The sequence below is a fragment of the Cimex lectularius genome, unplaced genomic scaffold, assembly GCF_000648675.2.
Source record: "Cimex lectularius strain Harlan isolate CLEC.00 unplaced genomic scaffold, Clec_2.1 scaffold12, whole genome shotgun sequence".
In the NCBI taxonomy this organism is placed as follows: domain Eukaryota; kingdom Metazoa; phylum Arthropoda; class Insecta; order Hemiptera; family Cimicidae; genus Cimex; species Cimex lectularius.
This window is the reverse complement of record NW_019392875.1, coordinates 3245389-3267271: the sequence shown is the minus strand read 5'-3', so window position 1 is coordinate 3267271 and position 21883 is coordinate 3245389. Positions and strand designations below refer to the sequence as shown.

Below are 21883 nucleotides of genomic sequence, written 5' to 3'. Positions count from 1 at the left end.
CTAAACATTTTCCCTGTGAAATCCTCAATTACAATAGATATAAAATGTTAATTTTAATAATTGAAAAAATGAAATATTGTTTTGAATTGGGAAAGGCACACACCTCCTCTAATTTCTTTATTAGAGTTCTCAATCCTTATCCATTTTTCATTCTATTTTTATCATAAATCTCTTGAATTCTCAGTTTTCAAACGCTTCCCTAACTCTCTTTTTTAAAATAACTCCTTCCACTTTCTATTTCTTTTTCTATATATAAATTTCAATCAACCCTCTCTTTTTCGTTTCTTATTTACATTTCACTTTAGTAAAACCGTCGCCCTTTCTTACCTGATTTCCTTTTTTCATTACTATTTATCAATTTCCATATATGTGTTTCTCATTTTATACTTTTCCTTCCCTCACTTTCACCATTCACCCCGTTTATTCAGTCTCTTTCTCACTTACCACTCTTTTTCTGTCTCATTTATATCTCATTCTCTTCCTCTCGCCCTTATTCTTTCTCACCAAACACCCACAAAAAGTTTAGTAACTTGTTACAGTTTCATTGTTCATCTAACGCAAAAAAGTGCAAAAACCACTTCCATCCCTCTCTCCATCACTCACTCACTCACCCTCTCTCTCTCTCTCTCTCTGTCTCTCTCTCTCTCTCTCTCTCTCTCTCTCTCTCTCTCTCACACACACACACACACACACACACACACACAATCAATCAATTTGTGTCCCTTACATTCACCAATACCTGTCTTTTATTTTCTCTATTCCTGATTTAATCCTTGTTTCACTTTTCACTCAACAACTTTCTTTCTTTCCTCCTACTTTCTTATATTCTCATTTGTGCTGTTTCTCTCACTCACACTCCCTTTCTCACTCTCACTCTCCCACTCACTCTCTCTCTTCCACCCTCACTCTCACTCCACTCAATCTCTTCCTCTTACTTTCACTCAGTATAAGTATCATACTCTCAACTTAGTCTCTTTCCACAACTGTCATTCAACCTCTGTCCATCACTCAAATCAATTTCTGTCACTTACTTTAACTCAATATCTTTTATTGTCACTCAATCACTGTCATTTATTTGTCCATCTATCTCTGTCTATTACACTCCGCTCAACCTCCCTCTCTTGTTACCACTCAATCTTTGTCTCTCACTACACTCAATATCTGTCTTATTTTCACCCAATCTTGTTTTATTACTCTCACTCTGCTCAATCTCACTTTTTAACCCTAAAGGAATCAACAGGTAATGGCTATTGCCTTTAAATAACATTCATTATATGATTCTGTCAAGAAATATAGAATATTTCCGACATAAAACAATAGGAAGTGAACATAAAGCGAATTTATAATAGAATGTTTAAAATATGTAATCTTAGATGTGTGTGCTAATTCAAATTAATAAAAGATTTGTGTATCTAAAGAGAATATAATAAATTTCGTCCTAGTTCTCGGATTTGCGATTTTATGTATACTAATTCGTCAGTAGGTGGTCAGTGATTGACTTACCTCACCATAGTCGCTGTCGGAGATGCCATCTCCATAAGATATATTGTGACTGGTATCGATATTCTCTGTAGTGTCCGTTTTTTCTGTCGTTTCCGTGTATTCCTCGTTTTCAACGACTACCTCCTCTTGGGTTTCGACGACCTCCTGCTCGAGTTCTTCCACTTGGTCGGGATTGTTGTTGTCGCGGTTGGACTCATCTTCGTTTTGTATGTCTTTGGCGATCTCTTCGACGGTCGTCCATTCCTCAGAGGACGGCGAGTTATTGTTAAGGGAAAGGTTTTGCTGGTTAAGAGCTAAAAGGGAAAGCGAAGGAGGAGAGGTAGCGTCCGAATGTTCTCTTTCGGCTGTTAGGAAATCTCTTGTGAATGAGTAATTTTTGGTTGGCACTCTAAGGGCAAGCTCTGAATCAATTAACTCTTGCAGGGAGACCTCCTCTTCGGTCCTTTCCGGCTCACTTACCACACTCTTTGCCACCTCGGCCATCTCCCTGAAACACAAAATTAAAAACGTCTTCATCAAAAGGTATACACAAATAAGACAATATTTATGTTTTAAATACAAAAGAAGTGTAATGGTTGCTTTGATGGTATTCAAATACTTCCCCTTTTATCTTGTTATTGTTTAACTCCTGATCAGTGAGCGTAACAAAGCCCGTATAAGCGGGAAGAGTCACACTGATAAAAAGTAGAGTGAAGGTCATTATTAACAAACAATACAAGTCAATAATAGACAGGCGGAACGATTTCACAAATAAAAATTAAATCTCAATAATTTTGATGATATTTGAAAATTTCCGATAGAAAGATATTAATATAAACGTCAATAGCAAGAATAAATCTGCAAATGATTACTTTCCCATTGGGTAACAGTAGGGAGGAGCGATTTGGTTAAATTATCTCACCAGCCCTCCGATGAAGATCGTCTTCATTTTCCACTTCTTAATTGGTACCGATTGGGGTGAAAAATTTTCAAAACATTCTGAAACGGGTCAGTACAAAATCAGGATATGGTCCGATTAATCCCATTTCTCATCAGACCGTGGATTTACCGTTGTTTCGGTCAACGCGACTTACGGTATAGAATAATAGAGCTTTAAAAAAAAAAAAAAAACTTCCAAAATGGGAACCCATGTCCGGGTCATCCGGACAGACGTGGCCGAGGAGATTCTAGTCCAAGCTAGGAATGAGTTTATCAATCGTAACAATTTACTTAGCTATAGCTTTTTGAAAAAAATATTAAATTTTTATTTAAGTGTGTGTGTGTGTGTGTGTGTGTGTGTGTGTGTGTGTGTGTGTGTGTGTGTGNGTGCTATTCTCCCTCATACATCTTTGTATGTGTGAATAAGGAACTTTTGTGTTGACAGTCAGTAAGCTTTCAGCTTCTAGATCTACATTTGTTGTGTGTGTGTAATTTTTTACTTTCTTAGATTTAAAACATAGAGAGTGAGAGAGAGAGAGTGAGAGAGAGAGAGAGAGAGAGAGAGAAAGTGTGTGTGTGTGTGAGGGAGAGTGTGTGTGTGTGTGTGTGTTGTGTGTGTGCAATTTTAAACCATCGTATCATCACCTCGGAGCATGTTGGAATATGAAGATTGAAATGATAAACTAGCGTGAAATTATAATAAATAAGGATTTCAGGAAATAAGAATTTCTTCACGTCTGAGAGGAGGAAGCCAAAGAATTAGAAAGCATAGCAGACAGATCTTGAATTAAAACCATTGAGACAACTGCGGTTTCAATTATTAGACAATTACATTAGAAAATTGCTCGAGAGAAAATGTGCATGAACTGAACTCCATAGCACATTATTGGACGATCATTGGAAAAAATACAAGAAAAAAAGACCAGTCAGAATATGAAGTTTTTTCTCTATTCTTAACACTTTTGTATATTGACAAAATGCCCCAATTTTTATTTACAAGGTATTTGATGTTTAAAGGGGTGACGACCTCATTTAAACCAGGAAGGACATTCTCCTGGTATCCGGCTCGGGGACTTTCTGTTTCTAAGAAGACAAGGACTTCTAAAGCCGTTAATCCTAGAAATCCAACGATCCATTCTTTTCTAGACTAAATTATTAAATAAAATATATATAAAAAAACGTTAAAATTATTATTGATCAAAAATAACTCTTAAGAACCTTACACAGGTTGATACATCATACGCAAAAGTAAAAGTTAAACGGGAAAAAAATAAATAAGAAAGAAAATATATAGAAATGATCATAGGGTATAACAATTAATAACTCTTTTTATGTATAGTCTTGGCTGAGATGAAAAAGTTAGTTTCACGAACGGGATTCGAACCCTTGGCTCGAAGTCACGATAGTTCAAGTGGTTATAGCAGCGGCATATCGAGCCGAAGATCGTGGTTCAAATCCCCCTCATGACACTAACTTTTTCATCTCAAACAAGGCCTTAGATAAAAAGTATAATTAATTGAAATACTCATTAATATACATTTTTGAAAGTTTTCTCTTTTTTCCACTAAATTCAGCAGTGCAAACGACCTTTAATTTGAAGTAAACGACTCAGCCAAGACCTTATATAAAAAGAATAATTATTTAAAATAATTAATATGGTCAATTAGATCACTAAGCATAAACGGATTAATATAATAAATAGGTTATAACATTGGACTTTTGACTTAAAACCATTGAGACAACTTCGGTTTTCATTATTAGAAAAATAATTAATACGGTCAATTAGATCACTAAACGTAAATGGATTAATATAATAGGGTATAACATTGGAATTTTAATTAAGAAATATTTTTCGCTTGACATAAAATGAAAGCAGATGAAGAAAGCAGACGAAGTTTCAGGATGGCTTCTTTCTCTCAAATTGTGTTACAAGAAGCCACATAATTTATGAAATTATTAACCATAATCATTACACGAATGAACTATCGAAATTAACGTTATAAAATGTATATGTTAGAAAATTTTAATTTTATACCAGCTATCATATATTTTTTAACGCGTATGCCAGGCTTAGGATGGTAGTTCGAACCGGTTTTCGTTATTCTACGTAATCAGTTATGCACTTTTAATAATTAAGCAGCTTCATGCAGAAAAATGTAATACAATTTTAACAAAGTGGATTAAGTTGGCCTAGCTTCCTGTAAATCCACGGCTGTATTCTTTCCTCGCTATATTCAATTATTGCGGATTATTACAAAGAGATCCGGTTTAGCGTGGCATTTTACAAAATCATTAAAATAGCATTAAACTGAACCATAATTAAGCATCCGCGGATTTATAGAAGGGAAAATACATTCTTGATTTGTCCATTAACGGATTTTTTTTTTTTTTTTAATCTGATGCTACCTGTTCTGACAGAGAAAATCTTGTTTTGTTTTTAACCTCAAGTAGTCAATACTCAAAATGCTTCGCGATGTAGATAAAATGGCGTAAATATTATTTTTATCCTTATCTATTCTAAGGTGTGTCTCTGAGCGTGTTATACAAGGGATTTAATGTCACTTATAAAAATTAATAAAAGATGATTTGGCTCAAACGAGAACATATTGCAAGCAATTAGAAGAATTATTCTTGCAAAAGGGATCACTTTTTTATTAAATTTTTGGTTCGATAAAGGAAAGTGTGTTAAACATTCTGTGGCAAAGTTATGAAACAAGAATGCAAGATTAAACAATTTTTATTCCAGGTGTATCCTTCGTGTATAATTGTTACCAAATTACTCACTTTAAGAAAGTGCTGATTTTTTTAAAACTGGATAAAAACCCCTCAGAGCACTGGAAATTTTCCGAGATGCTAACAGCACTAGTCACACCCGGCTACTGGCTGAGGTCCGAGCGAGATGTTTGGCTTACACGCTAAAAATAACAAGACTGGAATGCCGGTCCATACTGCGCACGCATTAATCCCGATATTCCCCGTCTTTCTATCGCTGTTTATAATTCGTAGGAGCGGATCCAACGAGTTACGATGAATGGCAATTAGCCCATTCGGATTTATTGGGTGATTTTTTATTGCTAGGATCGAAGGTCGGCGCTCTCGGAAGAACTTATCAACCTTCACAGACCTGTGAGCCCGTGGTTAATTCGGCTATTCCAGTAAAATAGATTAAACTTCACAAACAACCTTTCCGATTTAACAAGGATTGTGCTATTCTTTGTGATGTTTGTTATTAGTTCACATTTGCTTGGGTGAATTTTTCGATTTTCGAACTTCCTTAGATTCAACTTTTGCTATTAAAGATCCTAGTTGAATGTTGTATTGGTTCAATTCGACTATTACAGTAAAACTGATTAAGCTTCACAAACAGTCTTTCCGATTTAACAAGGATTGTACTATTTTTTGTGACGCGAGCTATGAGTTGGCATTTGATTGGGTGAATTTTTTCGATTTTCCAACACCTTAGGTTCAACTTTTGCTATTAAGACTAATAGTTGAATGTTGTATTGGTCCAATTCGACTATTACAGTAAAACTGATTCAACTTCACAAACAACCTATCCGACTTAACAAGGATTGTGCTATTCTTTGTGACGTGAGTGATTAGTTCACATTTGATTGGGTGAATTTTTCGATTTTCGAACATCCTTAGGTTCAACTTTTGCTATTAAAGATCCTAGTTGAATGTTGTATTGGTTCAATTCGACTATTACAGTAAAACTGATTCAACTTCACAAACAACCTTTCTGATTTAACGAGGATTATACTATGTGGCGTGAGCTATGAGTTGACAATTGGTTGGGTGAATTTTTCGATTTTCGAACTTCCTTAGGTTCAACTTTTGCTATTAAGAATCTTAGTTGAATGATGTAATGGTCCAACAAGTTTCCAAGACAGGGCAGAAATCAGCATACTGATTGTATCTGGAGGTATCTGGCGTGGCGGTTTCTCACCCATGTCCGAACACAACTAACCAAACTAACAACTTCTACGTTTACCGTACAAAACCCACTTTTCTCGTTTCCTCTATGTTCACAGCATAACAAGATTCTAAGGTACCGGTGACGCCACCAAATTCTGAAAAATATCGTGCGCTCGTGATTTTGAATGGGATCCAGCATAACAAGACCTAGTGTCGATTAAGTCTGAAACGTTGAAGAGATGTCAACGTGTTCAGATAAACATCGATACTGTACCTTCAGCATTTATCAAAAAAGTGGAACGTAATTATTTTAAACTAGGCGATTATCCGATAAAAAAGATTACAACGAACGTACCACGGTCTCGAGACTCCAACGAAAGTTCACAGATTTTTAGGTGTACATTACACACTTTCGAACATCAACTGTTTTGTAATAAAAATGATCGATTCATTCCATATTTATCTAAACAGATAGTTTCATGAAGCTAGTCTACTCGATACAAGAGATATTTAGGATCATAAAAAATGTTTATAGTAATGTACTATCTATGACAGTCCGTCTAACTTGTAAGATGTGTACTTGATTCTCAATACTTTATGTTGTACAGCATGGTGTTTTTTTTGCTTCTAAACTTGCAGTTACGTTTTGTAAAGGTGGCTTTAACTCTCGTTTTAATTTTTTTGCCGCTTTGTCCTATGTATTTAAAATCGCAATAATACCCCGCTTTTTGACAAATTGACGAACCTTTGAAAAATGGCAAAAACGAGGGAAAATTCGAAAGGGTGTAGGTTGAGATTGGAAGTTGGTGTCCGAGTGGATCGAAGTCACGATCGGCGCATTAAGCCGAAGGTCGTGGGTTCGAATCCCATTCGTGGCACTAAACTTTTTCCTTTCAACCAATACCTTACATAAAGATTAATTAATTGAAAGTATGATAAAAAATAAATATACTTCTTTCAATTATTTTTTTTGCAATTAATATTTGCAATTTTTATGCAAGGTTTTAGTTGAAATGAAAAAGTTAGTGCCACGAGCGGGATTCGAGCCTAAGGTCGTGGGTTCGAATCCCGCTCGTGGCACTAACTTTTTCATTTCAACAACCATACCTTACATAAAGATTAATTAATTGAAAGTATGATAAAAAATAAATATACCGATTGACCAAATAACCTCTTTCAATTAATTAATCTTTTTATGTAAGGTATTGGTTGAAATGAGAAAGTTGATGCCACGAGCGGGATTCGAGCCTAAGGTCGTGGGTTCGAATCCCGCTCGTGGCACTAACTTTTTCATTTCAACAACCAAAACCTTACATAAAAAGATTAATTACTTGTCTTGAGGTTTTGAGAGGACTGTTTCTACATGAACACGCACAAAGAGCTACTTTAAAAACCTTCTTGTTTAAGAATTTTACCTAGTTTTTTAATATTTCCCTAATGGATGGCAACCAACGAGTAGTTTTCATGTTTCAAGGAAATAAATTGTCTTTTCCACAATAGCCGTTTATTTCTTCAGATGCTTTTCGATCTAATATAGACAATCTTCAATGACTTTTTTAAAAATAAAGATTTGTTACATAGTATGTTACTTAGTAGTAAATTTAAAAGTGGATACCTTGATGACTATGGACATGGAGAACAGTCTGTCAAGAATTCTAGAAGAAGAAGACTATTCGCCAAGTCCATAGTCGTCCAAATATCCACCTTTGAACTTACAACTACAGTAACAAACCACTTTATTTTTAAAAAAGTCACTGAAGATGGTCTATATTAGGCTGAAACTTGTCCAACAAAATAAACGCCCATTGTGCAAAAGAATTATTTTCGTTCCACAAAATTAGAATGGACACTATGAAAATATAATACATAAGTAAAAATATACATGTGTATATAAACAATTACCTATAGAATTAAAACTATAGCATTTATTGGTCAAAAAATTTGAGGCACTATTTAGGTTATAACTAACATACCCAGAAACACTCGGTCTGATAATACTTTTTTTATCTAAGCATCTGAATAGTACATACAACAGAATTTCATAAATTAGTTCGCTATGTTGCTACACTATCTTAAGAGTTTATTGTTCGAAATTTTCCCAGTGGGCGATCACACGTAAAAAGTGTTCATAACACAACAGGGGACTCATGTCAGAGCTGATCACGGTCTGGTGGATCCGTTGAGTTCCAATTTTTAGATTTACAGAGCTTCCAGCTGAGAAGGACAAGGCCTGTTTAAAAAAAAATCGAGATTTTTTCTATAAAAATGTCTAAGACTAACAACCACCCTCGCAGTGATGATTTTAAAAAACACCATTTCTTTATCGAATTTAGTGAACATTTCAGCAACTTGGGCTATGATGATGATGGTAGATAATAGGGGGTTTGTTGAAAAGTGAGGGTTTTGTTGCTGTCCTCAGGCTTGTGGAAATTTTTTAAATTCCTTGATTCACTGCAATCGCCTCGATCCTTCTAAGGTTAGAATTCACTGATATAATTCCTTGGGGGTTTTCTTTGTACCCCAGGTTATGTCTCCATTGTACAGTTGATTCATATTCGAAAATGATGTGGGGTGCTGTTTCTTCCTCCTCGTATAATCTTAAAATAGGATCATCGCTGAATATGCCCATGCTTTGAAAATATTTTCTCAGATACCAGTGAATTGTAAATAGTCATATCACTCCTCTGAGTTTAACCCTATCTAACCATAAAAGTGCATTTGCCAGACTTGGTTGTTTTAGCATAAGCTTGCTGTATCTAGCACCTCTAGAGTTTATCCACTTTGTCTTGTCACTCCTTCTGTCTTTTTTTATCCATTCTTGGGTGGAAGATTCTGTGTTTGTTTTTCTCCCAACAAAAGATACGTGCCGGGGTCATGCAGATCCACCTCTGGCCAGTATCATTGCTTTTCATTACACAACATTCCCTTGCGTCCTGGTAGCCAAGGTATCATCAGATTGTTAACTTGAACTATACGAAAAGTCCAATTTCCTAATTTAACATGACTTAAAACACGAGTTATAAAATTGGTGGCCTTCGATAATAAACCGAGAAACAAGGCGTCATATTCCATTAGAAAGTGTTATTGTAAACCGAAAACCGAGTCCTTATTTTTAATTACTATCACTTTAAACTATTTGTGGGTATAAATAATTGTAATCAATTAATTAATCTTTATGTAAGGTATTGGGTGAAATGAAAAAGTCAGTGTCACGAGCGGGATTCGAACCCACGACCTTCGGCTCGATACGCTGCTGCTCTAATCACTTGACTTCGATCCACTCGGACCCCAACTCTCCATCACAACCTAGCTTTCGAATTTTCCCTCCTTTTTGCCATTTTTCAAATGTCGAATAATCAGGATTCTATTCTCGGCGACAAATGAAATGGCCACGGAGAGCAATAGAGAAGATATACTTCGTTTTACTTATTAAATCCATTATATTTCGTGGTCCGATTGACCAAATGACTTCTTTGAATTAATTAATCTTTATGTAAGATATTGGTTAAAATAAAATGGTTGAAGTGGGAAGTGTGTGTCCGAGTGATCGAAGTCACGTTAGCTCAAGTGGTAGAGCAGCGGCGTACTGAGCCGAAGTCGTGGGTTCGAATCCCGTCGTGACACTGACTTTTTTATCTCAACTAAAAACCTTAATTGATTTGTCAGAACTTAAAAGAATATTATTAGGTGAACACCAATTATTAAATCCATTGTATTTAGTGGTCGATTGACAAAATTACTTTTTTCAATTAATTAATCTATTTATGTAAGGTTTTCGTTGAAATGAAAAAACTTGTGTCACAAACGGGATTCGAACTCACGACCTTCGGCTCAATTCGCCACTGCTTTAACCACTTGAGCTATCGTGAACCATTCTTCCAACTCCCCATCTCAACCTACGACCTTTCGAATTTTCCCTCCTTTTTGCCATTTTTCAAATGTCCAAAAAAGGATGAGATGGGGAGTTGGTGTCCGAGTGCATCGAAGTCAAGTGATTAGAGCAGCGGCGTATTGAGCCGAAGGTCGTGGGTTCGAATGCCGCTCATGAAACTAGCTTTTTCATTTCAATCCAAACCTTACATAAACAGATTAATTAATTGAAAGAACCAATTGTTAAGTTTTACTAAGTCATGTTGCCCAATTTGAACAACATATATAAGAATTCGTCATGGCTAATATGCAAAGATCATAAGGCAAAAAAAAAGTCATATTGAAGTTGTAAGCCGTCAGAAACAGAATTAATTTTTAGAAATATTTTTAAATCATCTACAAAAACTAAGGTCATAACAGATGGAAGAGAATCAGAGATATTGTTTATATAAATTTTAAACAGAAAAGGCCCTAAGGAACTTTACAAGTTGCTAAAAAATTATGCGACAATAGCGATTTTAATTTTACTTTAAGCCTTCGATCTTCTAATTAAGTTGAAAAAGAAAGTAATAAGTTACCATCAACGCCTAATTTTTGTAATTTCTGTAGTAGAATCGTCAACATCAACAGAATCAAAAGCTTGTGTAAAGTCAGTGTAAATACAATACCAACGCTAACCATACTGAAGAGCCCTATGAGGGTTTTTTCGTTTTATGTATTGCAGTCACCAAAATGTCTTTTTTTTTACGTTTATTTATTTTAAATGCATACATTTGTAGGTTGTCAAGGGAATTCCCCTGGCCGACATTTTCACCAGACGGATTTACAATCAGACAATCAGTGAAACACTTTTTATTTTTTATTATTTGTATTTTATTTTTGTAAAATTTGGTTTCGTGGTCCGATTGACCAAATAAATTTTCAATTAATTAATCTTTTAAGTAAGGTATTAGTTGGGATAAAAAAGTCAGTGTCACGAGCGGGATTCGAACCCAAAAAAGTGGGGTTGAGATGTAGAGTTGGTTTCCGAGTGGATCGAAATCACGATAGCTCAACTGGTTAGAGGAGTGGCGTATTGAACCAGAATTCGTGGGTTCGAATCCCGCTCGTGACACTTAAATTTTTCATTTCAACCAATACCTAACATAAAGATTAATTAAATGAAAGAAGGTATAAATCATTGTAACATTCCACACCATATCTTTTTTCGATGACATGACTTATGGTTAATATTTATAATGGTGGTAACAGACAAAATCAAATTTTACAAATAGCACACTTATTTCAAATTTAACCATACGTTTTACATAAAAAGAATCGGACAGTTAAAAACGATTAGTTGTCCAAGTAAAGAAATTTAGATAAGTAGGATAAAAATTTACTGGTAAAATTGTCTAGGAGAAGAAGAAGCTAGAAATTTTCTTTAATTTTGATATAAAAGTTATATTATTTCAATTAATTTATTCTTTTTATGTAAGGTTTTGGTTTAGATGAAACAGTGTCACTAGCTGGATTCGAACCCACGACCTTCAGCTCAATACGTCGCCGCTCTAACCACTTGAGCTATCGTGACTTCGAGTGAGGTCGTGGGTTCGAATCCCGCTCGTGACACTGTTTCATCTCAACCAAGACCTTACAGAAAAAGAATAATTAATTGAAATAATTAAAAAGCTAAAAGAGTCACACTTTTTAAATTGATTCCAAAGATTTTGAAAATTGCAACTTTCTGTCTATTTAAATATGTTTCAAAATTATGGAAATTTAAAAAATCGTCCACTTCAAGTTCCCCTATTATATAAGAACGGAATCAAGAGTCTTTCGAGTCAGCCCTTCCGTAGAATTATTCCCAACGGTTCTTCAGAAGTTCACAGCCAAGCACCTTTGAGCGAGTGCTTCATCGTCAAGTGCACTCGAACAAAGTCGGGCGATCGACTTCTCAACGATACACCGTGTATTACGAAACTCGATTACACACTTAGTTACTCTTTACGGCCTTGTTAGCCCCCGTCAATTCAATTTGGAGAAAAGATTACAGTCTGAGGGTTTCACTCTTGCTCGCTAATTTGCTTAACACACTTGTCGTCCGGTTGTTAGGTAAAATTTTCCGAGATCAAAACACACGTGGAAAGTTGTAAAATGAAATTTTCATATAGTGAAAGACATAAAAAACTTTTTGAGATAAGTGATTCATTTGATTTTAGTTTGTTTTATCTAAGTTATTTTCAATAATTCAACCCCTTTACCACCCCTTTGTATACATTCAAACACGATTATTTGAACGGTTTTAGTGGAAAAAAACTTTTCTTTATCTTATAGAAAAAAATAATTTAATTAATTATTTATAAGTGTTAAAGCGTGGAAATAATTAGCATTATAACTTCACAGTCTTGTAAAGAAAGTGACAGCGTAGTAATGCATATTCAGCTAATTTTTCCACCGTGTTAATTGAATAATTGTTATAAACACAAGTCTGCATAATATAAATAGAAATTTTAATTCTTTTAGTATTTAAATAATTTTAAAAAGAATTTAAAATTAAAAACGCCGACAAATTAAGCTTAAAAAATTTTTAAGTAAATTTTCACCATTAATTTAAAACACTCACCTTACAGTTAACCAAATCGTCCAGAAACACGCGTAAAAAGAAATAAAGGCTATAAACAATAAGTCCAAAAACAACAGCAAAAATTTCCGAATCGGCTCGGTCATTTTCGAAACAACTGCTGTGCGTTTCGTCGTTCATACCACCGGGTCCCGGCTGTCGGTCAGTTCTGAACGACATTCGCTCAGTTTTATTTTAAATATATCAAAAACGTGATAATGTTATCAGCTATATTTGGTCTAGATTAAACCTCTCGGCGTTCGATGAAAATAAGGAGTCGCCGACTTACTCAGAGGTGGAAGACCCTTAAAAGCACCTGCTCCTTATTAATAGATCATTTAATATGCAGCCAAGCAGCCATTTGAATTAAAATAAAATGAACTGTAGGAAAGGCTGTTTACAAAAAGAGAAATCCTAATACGTTACGGTTCAGAAATCATACACTACATAATATTTAATCAAACATTGTTGTATAATAGATTTAAAGCAGTTTATTTTAGTATTACTTTAACATGTTAACATTTTATCTTGTTTATGTCCACTTGGAATTATTTCAAATTGTTAAAAGCCTTCCATTAAAACAAATATGTGGTGATTAGTGACTGTTTGTCGATGATTATTCAGAAATCGTGAGATGCGGTCTGGTGTGATGTAGGTTTCAGAAAAACATTTTTTTATCGTGCCAACGTTTCGATCTTTACTGAGATCATCTTCAGGGACTGGGATTTACAAACATTGTTTAAATTTAACAAAAACACGCAGGATGTGGGAAAAAGTGAATTTATTTGCATTGTATAAATTCACCCAGGCCCTGAAGATGATCTCAATAAAGATCGAAACGTTGGCACGATAAAGAAAATGTTTTTCTGAAACCTACATCACACCAGACCGCATCTCACGAGTTCTGAATAATCATTAAAACAATTATTTTTCACTGAAATCTGACTTTAGCCTAACATGCAGAAATATAGTAACACTAATAATATACCTAATTAAAACCGTACAAATATATTTTTAACGTGATTTTACATATATATTTAAAGTTTCTTTTTAAGAAATACTCTCACATTTTACCAAAATTTAGGCTAATATTTAAAAATAGCGTGTATTTTTATGTATGCCCTACAATATTTAAATATCAGAGCATGAAAACAATTAAAGTTAGATACGGCAGGTAATACAAGAAAAACATTTTTTGGCATAGATACTATTTTGATTAAACTGATTTTTCTAACTTTATGCTTGAGAGAGTAAAAGTAATAAATGCGTTATGCAGGGTGTCCCATGAACAAATGATGATTTGCTTTTGATATTATTTGTTATTAATTTAATTATTTAAATAAGATGAGGTGTATGTTTGTGTCTAAAGACTTCAAAAATTACGGAAATCCAACTAATTCAAAGCTATATTTTACTGTTTTCATTCCTATCTATTGTTTACCTCTGGAAATATTTTGAATGACAAATTTCAAGAAAAGGGTTAAAATATGAAAGACGAACGTCCACCAAGGCAACGAAATGACCTGGGTCCTTTCCTTTCATTTATTTTGAATTGTTAAAAATATATTTTATATACCAAAAAAACAAGCAGAGTAGGCCGATGGTCAAATTTATCTCAAAATTTTAAACTCAAAAAATGAGCAAATGGAAAAATAGCAATAGTCGATGAGTAATAAAAATATTGGCTTAAAGGACCAGGGTCAGGATTAATTCAATATATTAATGTAAGTTTGAGAAGGACAGGAAATCTATTTCTTTGTTCGAAACCACCGGAAGTCTGAAGGACCAAAAGTGGCTGGGTATCAATTTCTATTTTACGCAGTGAACAGACGACAATACTTCGGCAGGTTATTCTGCATGCCATATTCAACTAAATTCTCCATTGCCTGCAGTCGATTCTTAATTGTATTCGAGATACACTTTCGTTCCACAAAATCCTACAGGAGAAAAGATAAATAGAAAATATAAATGGTGGAGTGAGTGTGTTGTTCTTTTTAAAAAGGTAGTTGAGATGGGAGGAGGGTGTCTGAGTGATTCAAGGTTACGTTAGTTCAAGTGGTAGAGCAGCGGCGTATCAAGCCGAAGATCGTGGGTTCGAATCCCGCTCGTGCCATTGACTTTTTTATCTCAACTGAAAACCTTAATTAATTGTAAGATATTAATTGGCCAAGCGGACCACGAAATTAGTGAATTTAATACTTTTTAAAAAGATAGCTTCTACTCAAAGTAAGTTGTTTTTACGATCGCTTCTACTCAAAGTTGTTTTTACGATCCGGATTTCAAGTCAACAGCTCATCATCAGGTTGATGATCCGAAATCCTAGGATTTTTGTGTTTGTTTGATTATAACCTTAACCAATCAAAGTACAAAATCAGAACATAAACTTCTACAATTTTCCAAACTTTAATAAGATTTCCTTGGCCCAGAAAATACTGACAGATGATTGTTCGAGTACAAACGGTTCAAAAAAGTCTATAGGATTTACATAAAAAATAATGAAAGTATGTAAAAAAATTAACAAAAAAAGACTCAATGGTACGAAATTGGACATAATAAAAAACAAAAAGCTTCAAAAATTAACGCTTAATTGCTAAAAGATTTTTCGGATAGAAACGGTTCAAAAAAGTCTATAGGATTTACTTAAAAAATAATGAAAGAATGTAAAAAAAAAATTAAACAAAAAAAGCTCAATGGTACAAAATTGGACATAATAAAAAACAATAAGCTTCTAAAAATTAACGCTTAATTACTAAAAGATTTTTCGGGTATAAACGGTTAAAAAAAGTCATTATGATTTTGATTCTATTTAAAAAATAATGAAAGTATGTAGCAAAAATTAAACAAAAAAAACTCCATCGTACAAAATTGGACATAATAAAAACGGAAAACTTCTAAACATTAACGTTTAATTGCTAAAGTTTGATTTTTCAGGTACAAACGGTTTAAAAAAGTTATTAAGATTTTGATTCTATTTAAAAAATAACGAAAATATGTAACAAAAATCAAACAAAAAAAAGAATCTATGGTACGAAATTGGACATAATAAAAAACAGAAAGCTTCTAAAAATAAACGTTTAATTACTAAAAGTTCGATTTTTCGGGTTCAAAAAGAAGTCATTAAGATATTGATTCTATGATATTCAAAAAATAATGAAAGTATGTAACAACAAAGGAATATGATACAAAATTGGACATAAAAAAAACAAAAATCTTCTAAAAATTAAATAAACTTTCAAAATTCCCATTTTCTTGAAGAATGCAAGTTCGACAATTTATTTTACTCCAGTGTTTTGTTTCCTTAAGGTTACCAGTAAAAAACCAATTGAACCTCATTTTTAATGCTCTTTTTATTGGTGTAATCGAATTTACAATAGGATTGACATATTATAAGATATGGGGTTGCTTATGGAATAAATTTGTCAAAGGTTGAAATATCTCGAATACGATGGAAAATCATACTGCGGCCGATAAGGACTTTTTAATCCAATTTTGCATATAGGATCGCCTCCTGAGATCTTCAGTGGACAATATAATAATGAAGATCAAGACAAAAAAAAGTATCAACGGTGCAAAACAAAAAAAATTTAAAGGAAGCTTCCATCGAATGATTAGGTTTGTTCAAATGCATTTATTACCGTGCAATAAATATTAGTAAATATTATACATTAATTCCACACCTATATTTTCAATTGATTTATGGCAAGAATGGTTTATTGTCTTTACCTTCTTCAAACTCCTCCTTCGAATTTTCATTTAATAAAATTTATCAGAAAAACGTCGTAAAAGGAATGAACACGGGAAACAGACAGGCAACCCCTTCAAATAGGACATCCCATAATTATTTGGTCTACTAAACACGACTAGATGACAGTAAATTCACCTGTCTCGAAAAAAGACAAAGAACATCCTCATTCCCACAGTTTCCTTCCACTGATAGTTCCGAGCTTTAACAAGTGTCTAAGGTTTTTTCTCTTTTTAAATTTCACAAAACATACAGGAAACTTTTCTATAAATGCCATTCGTCCTTGGCGTCTTAACGAGTTGAAATTAATTAGTGCGATCGGCCCCTAAGGCGAGTCCAGAGTCGGAAAACGAGGTCGATCCGTTCAAGAAACTATGAAAGGTGGCTATTTGGGGACTGACGTGATGCTATGATCAATGTAATCATTCCGGCTCCTAATCATTTTTACGTCCCAAGGTTCATGAGGAGTGGTAACCATGACCCGAACAATAGAAACGAGTGAAATAACAGGACGTAGGAAGAAGAAGTTCGATTTCAAGGCGGTTCGGTGTAATTTCAAGTAATCAAAGAAGTCCAAGAATCCGACAGTGTTAACAGACAAGAAAAAAAATTAATGCACAGGATAATTCGAAAAGGTGAAAGGAAATAAGAACCATAATTTACATTTTGTACAGAAACATCAAGTGGTTGATTTAAGATCGATTTTATAAGATTCTAAAACATGGTTTAGGCCAGTCTTTTAAAACATAAAACATCATTCAAACCGAACCATTTACGACCTATTAAGTCCAAGTATCTATAAAAAAATTTCTGCTTATTGCGTTCCAAAACGAATATAAACGAACATGAAATAAAGACATCAGAGCTAATGTTAAATGTCACCAAATAATTGAATGAAAGGGTCAGGCAACGTTAGCCCGATTAGTTCCGAAGAAGGACTCGGTTCTATTTCAGATCACCCAGACGACTGCCAGGTACCTTTGAAGAACAGAAAAAAAAACAAGTCGATACATTACAAAAAGGATCCGGACCAGTGAGAAACAGACAACTATTACTTCTGTCTTTGACGGAATTTCTGACAATTCTTATAATATCGCGTTTGGTTATGTTATTTACCTATGACTGACCTAGTAGAACAGTCACTATTAGAGAGACCTCCTAGAGCAAGCAATATTTACAATTTTCCATATAACAACGTGACGAAAATTGTACTGTGAGGTGTATATTTTAAATTCAGAAATGTATGGTGTTTAGTGACCGTTAGCCAATGATTATTTGAAGATCGTGATATCTCTGTGTGACGTAGATTTTAGAAAAACATTTTCTTTATTGAGCCAACGTTTCGATCTTTACCGAGATCATCTTCAGGGCTCAAAGTGTTTGTTTTCCGTATGCCATTCATGTGTGTCAATACAACACACAAGAATGACACTCTACACGGAAAACAAACACTTTGAGCACTGAAGATGATGTCAATAAAGATCGAAACGCTGGCATGACAAAGAAAATGTTTTTCTAAAACCAACGTCACACCAGACGCACCTCACGATCTCCAAATAATCTTTAAATCCAGAGTTGAATAAAATATGTTTTTACGTTGAGAAAGCTTAAATAGAAAATTAATTAAGGTTTTTAGTTGAGAAGAAAAAAAGTCAATGGCACGAGCGGGATTCGAACCCACGATCTTCGGCTAGATACGCCGCTGCTCTACCACTTGAGCTATCGTGACGATCCACTCGGAAGTGCCGAGATGCCGAAGCCGAAGATCGTGGGTTCGAATCCCGCTCGTGCCATTGACTTTTTTCATCTCAACTAAAAACCTTAATTAATTGTAATGTATTAATTGATCAAGCGGACCACGAAATTAGTGAATGGAATTAAATAGAAAACTTAATTTACTCTGAACAGAGGAATTATCATTGAGAATGAACGTATTTGTTAAATCCAGTAACAATCCACTTAAATCTAAATGTTTATATTTTTTATTGACTTCAGCCAAAAATATCATCTACCGTCATAATTGTGCCATATTCATAACAAAGAAATCAAACTCGTTAGGAATTTTTGTTCAGAGTCAACACAGAAAAACAAACAATTAGTCGTCATGTTTGATTAGTTGATTAATGAGAAGTTAAAACGTTTTATCATGGTGATTCAGTAGGTAGGTTCAGGAGATTCGGGGGAAGGCGAAAATACGACCTATTACAAACATAAAACCGTGAGAAAACTTAACAAAATCATGAAGGATGTAGAATAGAATGGCAAAAAAAGGACAAGGGCATTTCTCATAAAACATACGTTTAAATATTTTTCGCTGGTAAAATCATTTAATTATTACAACCAGCAATTGTAGAAAATAGAAAGCAAGAAAAGTCAGCCCTGTAAATTAACAAATTGTATCTATTTAATGACCGATGGTGTTATTACATTTGCTATGGTAAAATCATGAACCTTTTTTATGAATTTCAACACTTACGGAATTGTTTGCTGGCTCGTGAATAACTTCGACTAAACTGGACAATCTACGAACAAAAGTCTTACCAAAAGGGGATGTGGAACATGTCGATAAATCACGTCCCAATGACTAATAGCATGTTTTGGATAAAGGATTTTTTTTTTATTGTGTTTGTTTTTTCCCATACAGGCCGAGAAAAGTATGTCGAAAATTGTCGAATTTCTCTTCGGATAACGAACTTCCTTTTTGGTATGTTTGAGAAAACGAGATTTTCAATCCTCTTTGGGTAAATTGTATCGATGATATATGCTTGTGATGTTACTATGCCCATGATTTTATTTATTTTCAATTTTTGTTAAATAAAATTGAGTAGAATTTTAAATCCTTCAAAAATAAAGGAAATGTAACTAAGTCCCAATTACTTTTTGTAAATGAATTTTTACTGAATCGACATATTCACTTGACCTCAATTATTTCTAATAAATACTAATTATATTCTCCTGCTATGTCACCTTTTTCAAATATTTTGGGTGATAAATTTCACGAAAAATATTAAAATATGAAGGACATCAAGGCCTCAAAACTACCTGCATCCCGTTTCCTTCTAATTTACAGTTAAAACTGCATTTTACATAACAACAGAGTATGGTAGGCTGTTTGACGTCAAATTTAGCTCAAACTAAGCACATGACAAAATGGCAATTGTCAATGAGTAAAAAAAATATGCTAGCTTAAAGAAACTGGGTCAGGATTGATTCAAGTAAGTATGGAAAGGACACGAAATCTATTTCTTTGTTCGAACCCACCAGGATACAAGATCTTAAAGCAGATATGGTAGTCTGAAGTGCCAAAAGAGGCATGGTTTCAATTTCAATCCATTAGTATGCAGGGTGAACAGACGTCAACACTTCAGCAGGTTGTTCTGCAGGTCAAATGGGACTAAAAAATCTCGTCCACAGTATGATTCTCAATTGTCACTCATAAAATATAAATCCTTCAACAAAAAGGACATTAAAATCCCTAAGAGAATTTTTTTACGAGGGTTCGCAACAGCAGAGGTCCCTCAGGGTGCCGGTGTTTTTGAAAAAAAAAGAAGCCAATTAGTAAGTATGTCGGTTTCTAATGCAGGGCCGCTGGATTCGAACCCAGGATCTTTATCTTACAGCGATGTACGCCGTGTCAACGCCTAAACCGAATTGGCCACCGACCCCCCATCCCTATGAGATTTTTCGGTTTTTTAATTCTAAGCTTAAGAAAGATAACTACAAAATCAGAAAATTATTTTTCGATTATCCTTAGTTGTCTAAATTTAAGTCAGATTTTCTTAGGCTAGTAAATACTGACAGATATGGCGCTTATAGAAAAGTTCCCACTACTAATAAGCTTTTAACACGTGTACGTAATTCCTCCAAGAACAGTTATCACCGATATAAAAGTAATGTTTAATTGCTAAAAATTTGATTTATAGGGTGCAAACGGTTAAAAAATGTCATTATTTTCTACATTAAATTCTTAACTTCTATTAAAGGTCGTCAAAGTATTGAACGTTAAAAAACTAACAACCTTCTAAAAATTAAATGAAATGATCAAAATCCATCCAACTTCTTGAAGAATACAACCCTGAAATCGTTTCTTGGCTGATTTTACTTCAAAAAAAGTTCAACCTGCGTCTTTTCTCTCATAAGACAACCTCATAGAAAGGATTCAAGAGTCCTTGTTATCAGAGAAGAGAACCAGGATGAACTCTTGAAAGCACTAAAATCTTTTATGTTCTGGTTTTGTACGTTGCTTGGTTAACGTTATAATAAAACAAACAAATGAATCTTATAGGATTTTGTAATGGAATGGTCTTACCATCGATGTAATCAAATTTACAGTAGGATTTACCCCATTATATTTTGTGGTTCGATTGACCATCTTTATGTAAGGTATTGGTATGAAAAAGTTAAGTGTCACGAGCTGGATTTGAACCCACGACCTTTGGCTAAATATGCCGCTGTTCTACCACATGAGCTATCGTGACTGCGACTATCCCACATCAACCATTTCATTTCAACCAATACCTTACATAAATATGTGGTGGTTAGTGGCCGTTAATCGTTAAGGGCACTCTCAACACGACACGCAAGAATGGCACAATTTCACAGAAGACAAACACTTTGAGCCCTGAAGATGATCTCAATAAAAGATCGAAACGTTGGCACGATAAAGAAAATGTTTTTCTGGAAACCTACATCACACCAGACCGCATCTCACGATTTCTGAATACCTTACATAAAGATTAATTAATTGAAAGAAGTTATTTGGTCAATCGGACCACGAAATATAATGGATTTAACTAAAATAAAGTACATATTCATCATATACATCTCCGTGGCTATTTTATTTGTCGCCGAGAATCGAATCCTGATTAATTTGAAAAATGGCAAAAAGTAGGGAAAATTTGAAAGGTAGGTTGAGTTGGGAAGTTGGTGTCCGAGTGGATCGAAGTCACGATAGCTCAAGTTGTAGAGTAGCGGCGTATTTAGCCAAAGGTCGTGGGTTCGAATCCCGCTCGTGACACTAACTTTTTCATTTGAACCAATACGCTATTTAAAGATTAATTAATTGAAAATAGGATTTACATTTTATGAGATAAGGGGAGGGGTTTTATGAGTGGTGAAAGTTAAGTAACCCGAAAAGTGAAACAATAATACATTCACTAATTTCGTGGTCCGCTTGATCAATTAATATATTACAATTGATTAAGGTTTTTAGTTGAGATAAAAAAAGTCAATGGCACGAGCGGGATTCGAACCCACGATCTTCGGCTAGATAAGCCGCTGCTCTACCACTTGAGCTATCGTGACCTCGATCCACTCGGACACCAATTTCC

The 21883-nt window shown here is 34.3% G+C and overlaps 1 protein-coding gene across 26 annotated transcripts in view; it reads right to left on the bottom strand.

Moving 5' to 3' along the window:
* LOC106673709 (LIM domain and actin-binding protein 1) overlaps positions 1 to 21883 on the bottom strand; it is a 173158-nt gene that overhangs the window by 50566 nt on the left and 100709 nt on the right. For 6 of the 26 annotated variants that reach the window (XR_002910669.1, XM_024228939.1, XM_024228949.1 and 3 more), the window contains exons 1-2: positions 12815 to 12940; positions 1504 to 1990 (exon numbers count right to left, since the gene is read on the bottom strand). Coding sequence is in view for 25 of the 26 variants with exons in the window: in XM_024228939.1 (XP_024084707.1) it covers positions 1504 to 1990; positions 12815 to 12918 (591 nt within the window). In the remaining variant the exon portion in view is untranslated. Of the gene's footprint in view, positions 1 to 1503; positions 1991 to 5205; positions 5343 to 6159; positions 6164 to 11750; positions 11756 to 12814; positions 12941 to 19029; positions 19060 to 21883 lie in introns of those variants that run through there. The other 20 variants (XM_024228953.1, XM_024228946.1, XM_024228950.1 and 17 more) reach the window with 13 other exon arrangements.